Source organism: Cydia fagiglandana, chromosome 20, assembly GCF_963556715.1.
Source record: "Cydia fagiglandana chromosome 20, ilCydFagi1.1, whole genome shotgun sequence".
Taxonomy (NCBI): Eukaryota; Metazoa; Arthropoda; class Insecta; order Lepidoptera; family Tortricidae; genus Cydia; species Cydia fagiglandana.
The window spans coordinates 2,802,787-2,817,003 of NC_085951.1; the positions used below are offsets into that span (position 1 = coordinate 2,802,787).

General features: G+C 39.2%; 1 protein-coding gene across 2 annotated transcripts in view; it reads right to left on the reverse strand.

Moving 5' to 3' along the window:
* LOC134674344 (proline dehydrogenase 1, mitochondrial) overlaps positions 1-14,217 on the reverse strand; it is a 40,475-nt gene that overhangs the window by 10,816 nt on the left and 15,442 nt on the right. Inside the window, exons 3-7 of one of the 2 annotated variants that reach the window (XM_063532393.1) lie at positions 13,626-13,712; positions 6,798-6,979; positions 5,287-5,351; positions 4,044-4,181; positions 3,742-3,782 (exon numbers count right to left, since the gene is read on the reverse strand). In XM_063532393.1, coding sequence (XP_063388463.1) covers positions 3,742-3,782; positions 4,044-4,181; positions 5,287-5,351; positions 6,798-6,979; positions 13,626-13,712 — 513 coding nt within the window. Of the gene's footprint in view, positions 1-3,741; positions 3,783-4,002; positions 4,182-5,286; positions 5,352-6,797; positions 6,980-13,625; positions 13,713-14,217 lie in introns of both variants that reach the window. The other variant, XM_063532394.1, reaches the window with a different exon arrangement.

A 14,217-nucleotide genomic window follows, 5' to 3' on the forward strand; every position in this document is an offset into this window, starting at 1 on the left:
AAAGAACAGGAAAAGATATCCCGCCGCGAGAAAAATCCTATGCGCCACTTGCACCATTCCACTAACCCGGGGTTAACCGGATAAACCTGGAGTTAACACGGTTACCAGTACTATTTGACACAGGGTTAACAGTTTAACCGCTTAACCCCGGGTTAGTGGGATGGCGCAAGAGGCGCTAAGCAAGCTAACACACACGAGATATTGCTGAAATATGGTTAAGATAAGAGGTAAGTTATTCTTCGATCGAATAATATTGTAATGCAGTGAAAGTTTTAGAAATCTGCTTTGTGCTACCTGTAGATACGATTGATCACAAGTTGTTGAACATTTCAACAGCTTACCATATTTGAAATTTGAATATTTTATAAAAATGCACCAAAATATTACAGCAATTTTCAAGGTAAACTGTAACTAATAGAAACAAGCTGGCTATATAATAACAAGATTTATCAGTTTTGGCAGCGTCACACCACACAAACTGACATTTCTCATGTAGTCATGTACATACAGGGTGATTCATGAGACGTGAGCAGGACTAATCCTGCACACTCAGTAACTGATAATTGACCGATCACCGTCGTATTTAGGTGAAACAACCACACTTTTTCCTATTTTTTTACTTTTTGGCGAAGGCAAATTTAATTCTCTACAATCATGGTCACCCTACAAGACCTAATTAATAAACATAACCTCTTTAACCGTAATGACAGCATTATGATTACGAAGAAAATAAACTGTCAAACTTGAGTGAGATACGAGTTTTCAAAAGTAACCAGACCGTGATGACATTAAATTTGACACAGAATATCGATAGTTTACTATTCTAATTGTAGGGTGACCATGCATGTCGTAAATAAATTAATAACTTTTTTTTTTCAACACGACTAGAAAATTAACGTTAACCTCACTAATACTGATACGAAAGAGTTGCTTATTATAATTTACGAAATGCGCAGTGTTAGTCCTGCTCACGTCTCCTGAATCACTCTGTATGTTGTCATGTGATTGAGATGAGCTAGACATACGAGTAGACAGCTGAAAGCTATTAATGTTGTAGTTTTTGTTGGACTGTCCTTTCGAGAGTCCCCTTGAGGGGAGGGAGGGAGGGGGGAACATTCTGGCGATCATGAAAGACCCTTGATTCATGTAATTTTTGTTCAATTCTACGCAGAAATGGAAAAAGATGTTCTACTCGTATTATATTTTTTCAGATTAAGGTTTGTCTACGACAATTACAGGTGCCAATTCAAGAGTCACACCCTCTCGTTTGGCAACGGTACAAAGAAATATAGACTTCTATACTATACCGAAACCCGTCTGTGGAAAGCACACATCTACTATTAAAATATTATATAACTTGGCATTCTTTAAAAGACATAGGTACACGTACCTTTTTGTAATGTAAAACCTATTAGAACCAGCCAGGGGGCCGATTTTTGAATTCCGATCGCTTGATTTCGGCAATCGAAAATCGGTGGAAACCGGAGAAATGCTAATTTTTGAAATAGCTGTAGAAAGCAAGCTATAGAAATTGAGAATCCAGTGGTTTTGACCACTCGTTTTCAATTCTATTAGTAGAATTGAAATGCCTAGTAGTGGAGATATTATTGAACGAAATACACGAAATCGAGCGGTCGAAATTCAAAAATCGGGCCTCAGAATCGACTGGACTCTGGATATTATTGTTAATGGCAAACGGTTGTTTGATCGAACGTTAGGTACGTGACCCCTTTGATGTTTCCACTCCCAGCCAAATCTTACAACGGGTGACTTCTTTGGCAGTCCGATCCAATTTGTCACCAAAAATGACAAGGGACAAATCGATATTGCTAGTATATTTTAATTAGAACTAATGACACACACGTTAACACGTGTAGGTTACTACCTACATAATACTTCGATTATATTCTGACCGTCGCTTTTAGTAGAAGTAGTAGATTTGTACAAAAAGACATATTCAAAATAACATACCGCAAAAATATGTGACACGTTCTTATTTGGAGCGCAATAAGAGCGCGTCATATATTTTTGCGGCCCTAGTTGTGTAAGATACTATTGCTGATCACTGTACAATTAGTAAGAAGTACAAAGGCGAACTGATCCCTTCGAGGGATCTCTTCCACTGCGAATATCGCCATTGGTGTTCAAATTTGCTACAAACTAGTAACTTGAAAGAGAAACTCCATTGATTATTTTAAGTACGAATTAAAAGGAATTTATCATTAGAAAGATCTCCACAAAAGTAAGATTGAACATTAATTTATTGCACGGCTCAATAAAACAAACAATATAGACAAAAACAATTGATAAAAGATAGAGAAAACCAATCGCTAGATAGAGAAGAACAAATAGCCTGTTCCATACAATTTTTCGGTGACGAAATCATTGCTGCTAGTCAAAAAAGAGTAGTAGTTGCAAAGACCAAATCTCTGCGGCTGACATCTGCCGAGTTCTTTCTATTCTTTCTAACCCAAAAAATGGTAAATTATTCCTTTTTGTCCATGTCACTAACAAAGAAAAAGGCGTCCATTGGAAGGCCGCCAGGGTGAATCAGTGTACTGCGAACAACTGAAATAGTTTCAGCGTTTTTGGCAGACGTGTGAACCGACAGTTATGCAACGGTTATGCGACAGAGGTCGGGATATCCGACGCAAGGCTAATATTAATGGAAGAGTTCTTTACAATAGACTTTCGTATATAATCCTACGTATTTATGACAACCCAGATTGAAAGGGGTTCATTTAGAAAACAAGTATAAAATCTCAATTATTTTTTCACCACACCAGCTCGGAAAGGCTTACTTTGCACTTCGAAAACGAATAGCAAAGTTGCATTTTATCCACATGTGAGGCAAAGTAATCAAATGCAAATTTTGAGTTGTTTTCTTATGTTTGCTGGTAGAATTGACTTTAAAATAATAATTTTGGATGGTAAATATTTAATAACATTCATTTGGATTTGATTTTGTTTGATATTTTACATTTAATATTTGCTTCGGGTTGGTGTGGTGAAAAATTTTGTGTTTCACTCGGGGGCAAATTTTGTTTAACCCTCGTGCTTTGAAACCCTCGCAACACTCAAGATTCCATTTTTCGAACCACTCGCTACGCTCGTGGTTCAATTTTGGAATCTTTCGCTTGCTCGGGTATCAATATTAGCACGAGCGGTTAAACAACAACTTTGCCCCCGAGTGAAACAAATAACTATTAAAGTACAAGAGTAAGGTAAAGAATAAGATATATTTTTATGTTTTACGGGGCATTACCCTTCGAAGTTTTCTGACATAAACTCCTGTATTTCTCTTCTCTTCTCCTGTATTTCATGTATATATTCCTACGTATTTAAGACAACGCAGTTTGAAAGAGGTCCAGAATACAAGAATACAGAATACAAGTAAGAAAGAGGTATGGTAAGAGGAGAATACAAGTATAAAATCTCAATTACTTTTGTTACCATCTTCCAACTTACAGACTACAATCAAAAAGTACAAAAGTAAGGTAAAGAATAAGATATATTTTTTTTATGTTTTTTGACTCAAACTCCTGTATAGAGATCCAGAGAGCTAAAAAGCCAGAGGGCTCCATCTTCACTTGCTTGATGCTCATTTGTAGGCATAGATACTCACGTGTAACATGGCGTAATAGCATATGTTTTATAGGCTCTTCAAGCTTGGAACTGTGATCTCCAAGGTAGTAAAATGGTCTATGGTAATTAGGATTACTCATACTGTAAGACACCTACCCCTCTTTGTCCGAGGTCATCTGCTTCATGAACTCCTGGACCTCTGGCTTGGAGCTGTGGTCCCCGAAGTCCCGCTGCAGGTCCTCAATGGCCTATGGTAAGCAGGATTACTCATACTGTAAGACACCTACCCCTCTTTGTCCGAGGTCATCTGCTTCATGAACTCCTGGACCTCTGGCTTGGCGCTGTGGTCCCCGAAGTACCACTGCAGGCCCTAAATGGCTATGGTAAGTAGGATTACTCATACTGTAAGACACCTACCCCTCTTTGTCCGAGGTCATCTGTTTCATGAACTCCTGGACCTCTGGCTTGGAGCTGTGGTCCCCGAAGTACCGCTGCAGGTCCTCGATGGTCTTGTGGTGGGTGAGCACGTTGCCCATGCCGCCGACGATCTGCTGCATGTAGTTGCGCGCGCGCATGATCACTTCGGACAGTTGCAACTGGAACATTAGACGGAAGATTTAACATTCGTAATTATATCCAACCCAACTCATCCCAACCCCAAACCCAACTGGCTGGTTGGGGGAATACCCAACTGGCGCGAAGTGGCGCAGAATAGGGCAATGTGGCGCTCTCTTGTGTCAGAGCCAAAGCTCCTCTTTGGGTAACTGAGCCAGTGATGTATGTATGTATGTAATTATGAAAGAGACAAACGCCACATTGCAGGCTAGCATGCAGTGGGCCCAAGACAGAGCGGCTTGAAGAGCACTGGTGAAAAGTGTCCACATTCGTCACGTCCCTCAGCCATGAGGATAAGACAAGGAAGAATTATGAAAAATGCGTTCAGTCAAGGAATTTGATTTCTATATATGCAACTGCGGATAGCGACAAAATATGAGATCTAGAAAGAATATGCAGCGGATTTTATATTGATTGTCACTATGGCAATGAAGTGGCCCAGAATTCAAATTCCTAGATTATGCCTAATCTGATTACAACCTCCACACGCGATATAGTTCACATAGAAGTCGTGAAAATATTCAACTCCATTTATGTCCTAAAGGGGCCCACAGATTACCAGTTCGCCGGACGATTTCAGCCTGTCGGTTGTACGGAGTTGTAAAATTTTGCGTTTAACTGACAGGCCATCAGTAAGGCTGGTAATCAGAGAGCCCCTTTAGAGTTTGAGTTGAGGGGTCTTCATCAGCAGTCCTTCATAATGGTACTTTTCAATAGCAAATACTTGAAGAGTTATCTTGTTTTATTCCTAGGATTTCATAATCATATCCTGACTCATCAGACAATCTAACCAACTGTGAAGTCAATATATACTTTTTAAGTTTTTTTCCATAATCAGTAAATCTGTTTTTTTCCTACCTTCGAAATCTTGATGTCTGTTAAAAAGATTTCGACTTCCTGCCGGTTCTGTACGGATATGATGGTGGTTCTTGTCTACATGACAGCGTGACAAAACGGTGTCCGTCACTTTCTATCCCACGGTGTTAAAGTGACAATTATTTTATCACGTGGATAAAGATGGATAATGCTAACCATAATACACCGGCTGACGAAAGAACTACATATTTTGATGTTGGCACAACTCACCAGCAACTGAGGTCTTCCCAGCGCGGTCAACTTGACCGCCATGAGGCCGGTGCTTTTCGTGGTGTCTGAAAATAACAAAAACATTAGTATTCATGACAAACGACAAAATATACACTATCTTATTATCAATATCAACTTATTAACTACTCGTAGTAAGGAGAATAGTACTTATATGGTTTATGATGGCAGGTATTCTCCCTATTATTACCTATATATTTATGACAATGAAAATTACACTAAATTACTTTATTAGGTTAGGTATCGACTTAACTATCTACTTAAACATATGAATGAGAAGTACATTTGTAAGTAGTGATACAAATGAAAACTAAACAATTGAATAGTCTAAAATTTAATACTTTGCGCATGAATACCATGGAAAATATTATTATTCTCACAAGAAATGAACCCACGACCGAGGGTCGTGTCGAACGACCCAGGTGTCCGGACACTCCGGACTTAGCCCATACTACCACGTCCACGCTATTCATGTTCAAACTATAGATCCAGTCTTGCAATAATATCTGACCAAAAAAACTCTACAATGAAAAAAAATCTATAGCTCTGATGCGATGGTATCAGAAATATACGCGCTCGCCGAGCAAGATATTTTTTTATACCACATCGGTGGCAAACAAGCATACGGCGCGCCTGATGGTAAGCAGTCACCGTAGCCTATGGACGCCTGGAACTTCAGAGGTGAGGTGAGGTATTATTGCAGTGGACTGTACGTTGCAAGAACAATGAAATAAATTACGGTACAGTTTACGTCAAATCCCACAGCTTCGATAGGTTCATCGTTGAAACGTTCTTCGTAATCTACATGGGAACAGTAAATTTTATATTATATCTGTTATTCATAAACTGCCTAAAAGCCTTAAGCTATTATTGGTTTCGAGGAATACGGAAGGGAGTCGGCATTCGCACTATTTCCCCTCTGCCGAGGTACAAGATCAACTGTCCAATTCATCCTCTTGAGGAACGCCTCATGTTCCTCTCGCACGCCGCCTTTTTGAGGTAGAAGTACATTCTCGCACTGTGCTCCTTTACGGCAGTACGCAAACCACTACTGTTGCCCTCCTTTCTCCTCCCTCCTTGTCCCACCCATGACTAGTGGAAGGAGTGTGAAAGAGACTCACCGGCCACAGCTTCGATACTCTTGAGGAACGCCTCCATGTTCCTCTCGCACGCCGCCTCGTTGAGGTAGAAGTACATTCTCGCACTGTGTTCCTTTACGGCAGTACGCAAACCACTACTGTGGCCCACCTTCCTCCTCCCTCCTTGTCCCACCCATGACTAGTTGAAGCAGTGTGAAAGGGACTCACCGGCCACAGCTTCGATACTCTTGAGGAACGCCTCCATGTTCCTCTCGCACGCCGCCTCCTTGAGGTAGAAGTACATTCTCGCACTGTGCTCCTTTACGGCAGTACGCAAACCACTACTGTTGCCCACCTTCCTCCTCCCTCCTTGTCCCACCCATGACTAGTCGAAGGGGTGTGAAAGAGACTCACCGGCCACAGCTTCGATACTCTTGAGGAACGCCTCCATGTTCCTCTCGCACGCCGCCTCGTTGAGGTAGAAGTACGTGCGCGCACTGTGCACTTTGTACCGGCGGTCGGCGAAGCGCTGCTCCACATGGTACTGCTTCAGCTGTCCCTCTTCCTCTTTATCTCCGCTTTGGGAGATTGAAGCGCTGGAAAGAGAAAGGATGTCAGTTGAAGAATAAACAAATGAGACTCATTCGTTGTCTATGCTTATTGATAAGGGATGGATATGTATAGACCTCTTCCTCTTTATCTCCGCTTTGGGAGATTGAAGCGCTGGAAAGAGATGCCATATAAAAATTAGGTTAAATTTACTGTAGTATTAAGTTTTAGTTAAGTACTTACATTGCTATGTACCCTAACAGGGTTCATGTGAACACTAGCTGTAAAATGCTCTTTGTAAGACCTTATGTAACACATGATTATAAATGCAATAAATGAATTATGAATTATGAATTATGAGAAAGAATGTCAGTTGAAGAATAAACAAATGTGACTCGTTCATTGTCTATGCTTATTAATAGGGGATGGATATGTATAGGTAGACGTTTTTAAAGGGTCCAATGTTATTTAACTATAGTCTGTCAAGTCATTTCCGTTAGTTGAAAAAAGCGGCAGATTAAAAAAATGTAGGCGTGAAAGGTAATCGTCCCATAGAAAATTTGAATTTTGCGCCTTTTGCTACAGATAAATTTGTATGACCGGCTATAGATAAGAATCACCTTTTCTGGTATACGCTGCGTTTAGAAATCACTAGGTAATCGCTTGCAAAAAAAACACATTGTGTCTCAACTCCTCTAAAAATTCCCTACGTTAATTACAATAAGAACCATTTTATTATCTATACTGTATAGGTACCTATACCTACTTTTTATTACTTCGAATTTACATTAACTAACTTTTTATAGGTACTTTATTAGTTACAGGGTTCTTTGAAGATGTCGTCTATTAAAAAATTATAAATGATCCGTATGAACTTATAAATTTTCGTCACATTCTTCATACACGTGTTACTCAGTTCGTGTACTTTCTTAAAATAGACCAGCTATAAGAACGGCAACCACACAAAAGTACGCGAATTAAATTGTGTTACATGTGCCTAATAAAATATAGGTTTAAATGGATACAATTATGAACCATATCCCCTTGAGATAAATGCCAAAAAATCACTCTCACTGCCAATCGTTATAGAAATAGGAAGCAATCTAATCGAAGAATCTCTATACATACGAACATAAGATGCATAAAATTTGGCAAATCGCCAGAACAATTCGTGACAAACCAATTTAAACTCACACGAACCAGTTACAAAGTCTAATTTAGGTTGTTAACAATCCAATAGTCTAGCACGCTCTAGCCAATTTCGTGTTAAAGCAATTTCTAATCTGCCGAACAAGTCATAAGGTGTATTTTAGACTGTATATGTATTTTAGTCTAGAAAGAAACGGCGGGCAAGTGGGTCACCCTAATATGACGGACGTTTTTGGCACGAGCTAGAAGTAGATTACTTTCTCTAAGACATTGTAATTGTAGTACCTATTAATAATATGTCAATGGCCTCTCGATTACCTAAATATAAATCTCTTTCCCTTTCTAACAAGTATTGTGTGACGGAGAGGGATTCCACGATTAGCTATCATAAGTCTTGAAACTGTGTGCAAAAAATACGGACAGTAAAACGGTTAGTTACACTCCCATGACCCGCTAGACTAACGCTTACGCTTTCAACTTCGTTCATCCGTAGTTATTTTTTGCTGGCGGCTCAACGAAAAAGCAGTAAGTAGGTACACGTGTTACTAGTGTAGCTATAGATAGGTACTCATTTCTGTTATAATATATCAGTCATGGTTTAATTCTATGACCTCCAAAGCTCGCAAAGAAGTGAAGTAACGCGCACACGATAGGCGTGGCGTCCAAAGGGTTAATATCAATTACTATGATTTATAAGTAATGGTCTGTAGCTAGGGTTGCCAGATCAAAAGGCGCTATTATCGAGAAAAATATCAAGTTTTCGGGATTTTGGGACTTAAGTCGGGAAAAAAGAAACATTCAAATTAAGTAATTGTATTAAAAACAACGATATTTTACATTATTGGCACTACGTCATCTGCTCTGCCCAATCCCTCGCTTCGGAACTTGAAATTATTGTTTTATAACGTGAAGCTGTTTTTCGGGACAGTTTTCACTTTGTTGGGAATCGGGGATACATGCTAAAAATCGGAAGAATCCCGCCAAATCCCGACCATCTGGCAACCCTATCTGTAGCTGTCTGGCAGTACATAGTCACTTTCATTTCAATACATATTTTCTGAACTTGACATTTGCATCAAACAAATCATATAATAAGATGCATTACATATGTTTCAATGCAAAAATATGTTTATGAGCTCTTACGAAATCATTGGAAAATTTTATAACTGATATGCAGTGTTGGCTGCCGGCAATAGCCGTTTTACTTAAATTTTATTTAAATTTAACAATCTACATTAAAAAAATACTAAATTTAGACACAGTGTCATACAAATATTACATCGCTTAATGAGGATTTCTGCGATCGAGTTTTTCACTAGATGGCAGCACCGTGCCGAGAGGTATTTTTGACAGCTGCTGTTAAAAAGACCTCTCACGGCACGGTGCTGCCATCTAGTGAAAAAATCGATCGAGGAAACCGTCATTGATCATTGTCTCCTTTAGCTCTTAGCGATCTTTCCCATAGCTTTTAGCGACATTGGCCATGTGCGGATCAGATTTCTGGCACGACACATGTTAGTTCACTAATGTAGGCTATTGCGAACAGGATAGTATTCCGTCAGATACGTTTGATTGTATCATCATTTTATCTAAATGCAAGAATTATAACGGGGAGTCAAAACGACGGTCAGACGTCTTCTATTAAAGTATCAGCACTAAGAAGCCAAATATCAAATCAGTCATTGGCGGCCAATTCTCACGATCAATCAGTTGCACGATGTACGGACATGGGAGATGACGTCCGTTACTCATTTGTAGAAGCCGTACAAACAGCAATACTCCTAACTGTATACTGCCGTATTCGAACTTCAAGATATTCACAAGAGACGACACGTACTAGATCCATTCTAGATACGTTATAGTTTAGATATCAACTAGTTCTCTTTTGCAGCGCAATTCGGGCAACCAATGTCACTTTTACGTTAGATAGAGTAAGATATCTAAAATATGTGAATTGGATCTCTAAGTCATATCCTGATGTCGAAATCGTTCAAGAGTATCTCCAGAATCGCGCAAATGTCAAATTTGACAGGTTAGATCTTAAACATATCGTTATCGTATCTTGGTGATGTCTAAAAGATATCTAATAGATATCTACTTCAAAATCCGAATCGGGCCCACAGTGAAGTGTAAAAATATGGGCGTAAAAATATGTCCGATAGCTCTTATGTTAGCAAATTAAGAACTATGGGACATAATTTTGAGTAAGTTGTCTACACCCATATTTTTACACTTGACTGTACATCGGCAGACCTTATTACAATAGGCATAGGGTCCACCTATGCACAGTTAACAGTGTGGGCGATGGTCCTGTGTTAAACATCAGCCCGATTCAGATTTCACTTGTTATGGTTTTGAATTTGTTTTGACACGATCGTCTTTGTCATTGGCGCGCATCTCGCACGTGCAAGCGAGGTTAAAGGTCGTGTCAAAACCAAATCAAAACCATGACAGATTAATAATCTGAATCGGGCCTCATCAGTGGCGGCGCGTCAAACATATCCATAGGCAAGCCGGGGCTAATTTGGATTACATATTTCCTTTACAACTCTGCTCAAATGTCCAAAAACAGGTAAGCCGGTGGGAATCGGCTTTTAAGGACGCGCCGCTACTGGGCCTCATTGTATTGAGTCGTTGTAAAATTGATGCTAGGTACATAGCTGCTCAATGTCACGGGCATTACCCCTCAGTGGGTATCATTAAGATACCATAAACTTCTCATTATAATATCGTGTACTTACAAATTTTCAAAATGAAACAACACCGTTAAAAGTAGTATTATGATAAAAGTAAAATCCCTACTAATTTTAAATGCGAATGTAACTCTGTGTGTCTGTTTGTCTGTTACCTCTTCACGCTTAAACCGTTGAACCAATTTAGATGAAATTTAGTTGAAGATATTTTGAGTCGCGTCGCGGGAAAGGCTATCACATAGATTGTATCGTGGAAATCATCATTCAAAATTTCTGTAAATTAGAATAATCGATTTCTATCCAAGAAGAATTAAAAGGAATAACGGTGTAAAAAAATTAAACATAGCTAACTAAACTTAATGATAATGATAATACCGATAATTATTTGTAAGTGTATTGGCAAACTAAACAGTTACTCGCTAGCATTCGCTAAGTAACTGCTAAATCACATTACAATAATTACAAACGTAGCCTCGCTAATTAGCTAAAAGAAAACTAATTACCAACACTACAAGCTGAAAGGCGTTAAAAATGAGTCAATTACTTTTTGAAATAGAATCTACTCGAACACTAGAGATGAATTCAAAATGGCGGCTAAAAAGAAAAGAAACAAAAGAAAAAACCCGGCAACTGCAATGTCTTGGAGGCTCCGGGGGCCGTTTTTTAGCAATTCTTGTAAGCGAAAACTTGTCGTACTGCTTCTGAAATAATGGAAGAGGACGCTTAAGATCTAGATCTAACTATATAACACCCCTGGTTATATATTTCACTGGCACCACCCTTGTGTGATAACACTCTTGGGATTGGGGTTATATCCTCCCCGTAGCCCTTGTAACCTGTGATTTCGCGCCTCCAGTATTTATACAACCTACTATCTAACTAACGTATCACAAAACTTAGGGCATTTTAAAATTAAAGTAATAAAATACGTAATTTATTTATAAATAAATTATTTCATAGCCTTATTTTTAGATTTCTTAGTTATATGTGTTAATACTGCACATAGCACAATGAGCGTAATCTATGTTGTATAGATGAATTTAGGTAAATACCTATACCTTAGTATATTAATAACTCAATCAGCTTTTATTATTATTATAAGTACCTAACTTCACTCGTATGAGGATAATTTTGTAACCAAACTCGTGGTTCAAACTGATGAGAATGAACAAGGAAAAATAGCATACAATGTATGTGTACCTAATGGTTTTTAAAATAATAATTTCTCATAAATACCTAGTTACGTAACTAGGTCAGGTACCTAGTTACGTAACTAGGTATTTATGAGTTAAATCTAACCGTCGTTAAATAATACCGATATCAGGATATCACGCTTGTTTATGTAATTTTAATTATTTGTACTAAAACAATACCCTAATTACAGTTATAATGGAAATAAATAGACGCGGTTATTGACCTATTTTATATCGTTTATCGTTCTAGGAAAAACAATCGTCGCTCTTACACACATTTGTGAGAACGAATGTGATAGATGTTAAATATATCCACAACGATAAATGACAAATATTACGCGGGTTATTCCAAACAGTAGCAAACCGCAGGCGAGTAGAAACTACTTATACGTTATCAGAAACTGAAATAAAGATCTTCCCGAGCGTCTATTGGAATAACATATTGGCGTTATAAAAAACAAAAGAAACCGAGAGAGATGGCCGTTACAACAGTTCGCGTTTCATGATTGTCAGCCGAAGGCCGTCTCTTAAGTACGGGCGCTCAACTATTTTAGAATCACGATTCCATTGTGGCGTAGCTACACATACGTACGTACAACACATACATATACATACGTGTTAACCGGCGTGTCTTTGACAAGCGAAAATAATGAGAAAATTGCGGGCGGGTGACGGTCGGACGCTACATACTTGCGCGAATGAAGAGTTATGAGGACAATCCACTGAAATTGTTGTATAAGTATTTGTTTGAAACAGGGTATGTGTTTGGATATAATAATGGTTGCTACAAATTAATAGTACATTATTGCAGAGGCCGGGAAAGGGCAATTCGAGGATGAGTTTCAACAAAGTAGACGAATCCACAAATTGCTATTCCTGCCGAGGCATATAGTGCTAAAATAGCATATGTATTACGAACTGACGAAAGCAAAATTCTACAACACATTGCAAACGCACAGCTCGTTCAAACAACAAACATAATGTTATCTGTCACCACATTTGGGGTATTAGTTATTCCATACGAGGTTGTGCACAAATCACGCGAGGTGTTGTCGGCTACTTTTTGACTAGAAAAATACACGTGAGGTCCTTATAGGTACCCCCTCCCCCAACAACGTGATCTGTCGTGATAATTTCGTGACCCCACCCCCTCTATCGAACCTCGTTGTGATTTGTGCACAAGCCCTAACCAGTAGGGCTACCGCCAATACCGAAAATCGTCAATTGCGGGGATTTTTCTCTGTCACTCTAATTACGCCTTCATTGGAATAAAAGAGAAAGATCCCCGCAATTTGCGAATTTCGGTTTTCGCGGTAGCCGCTCAGCTAGCATACGTAATAGTGTGAGTGACAGCTGCGTTACGTTCGCTACGGAGCGTTAGCGATTGGCATGTTGTCTACGGGGCCTACCGCGAACCACGTTCGACTTGTTGCCTCTCTGTCGCACTTGTAAATTCGTACCCAAGTGTGACAGGGAGGCAACACGTCGAACGTGGTTCGCGGTAGGCCCTTTGAGTCGACTGCATGCATCCGTATACATATCAGAGCATAAAAAACGACTGAGAAGTTGACAGATTATTTTGTGTTTCTATTGGTATCCCTATTGGTTTAATAAGGGATAGACGCTACGGGATGATGAAAGAGATAGAACTAGTTTACCTGACTTCTCGCTTCTCCGCCTCCTCCTGGGAGAGGTCCTCTTCGACGGAGTAGTCGAGGATCGACTTGACGCCGAATGATCGCAGTCTGGAAATGGAAACAGGAACTTTAGAATGACATACACTAACCTGCTAAAGAAGGGAAAAGAATCCCTACATAACAGATGTAGTGCATATTACAATTAATTAAGCAATTAGCAAAGCCTACCCATCTATGTTTTAAGGGAGTTCCCTCTGCCAACAAACTGTCCTGTAGTTTGGCAGAAGAAAAAAAAATCTGTAATAGGGTTTATTTCATTTGAATAAATGTTTTTTTTCCATCGTATTTTCACGGAAACGTACGAACGTGTCTTGCTATTACAGTCAGTCTCGGTACAAAAAGTACTGAGGTTGACTGAAGTAGCATGACAAATACGAACGTTTCCGAGAAAAAATGATGGAAAACAATTATAATTACGTTACGGATGACATCCGTAACAATTTTAGTCATATCACCTTTAACTGGCTTGGCTTGGCTGAAGGCTTAGAAATAAATGAAAAGTGGAAAAAATTACTGTCACGGGCGAGGCTCGAACTCGAGACTCTGGATCACT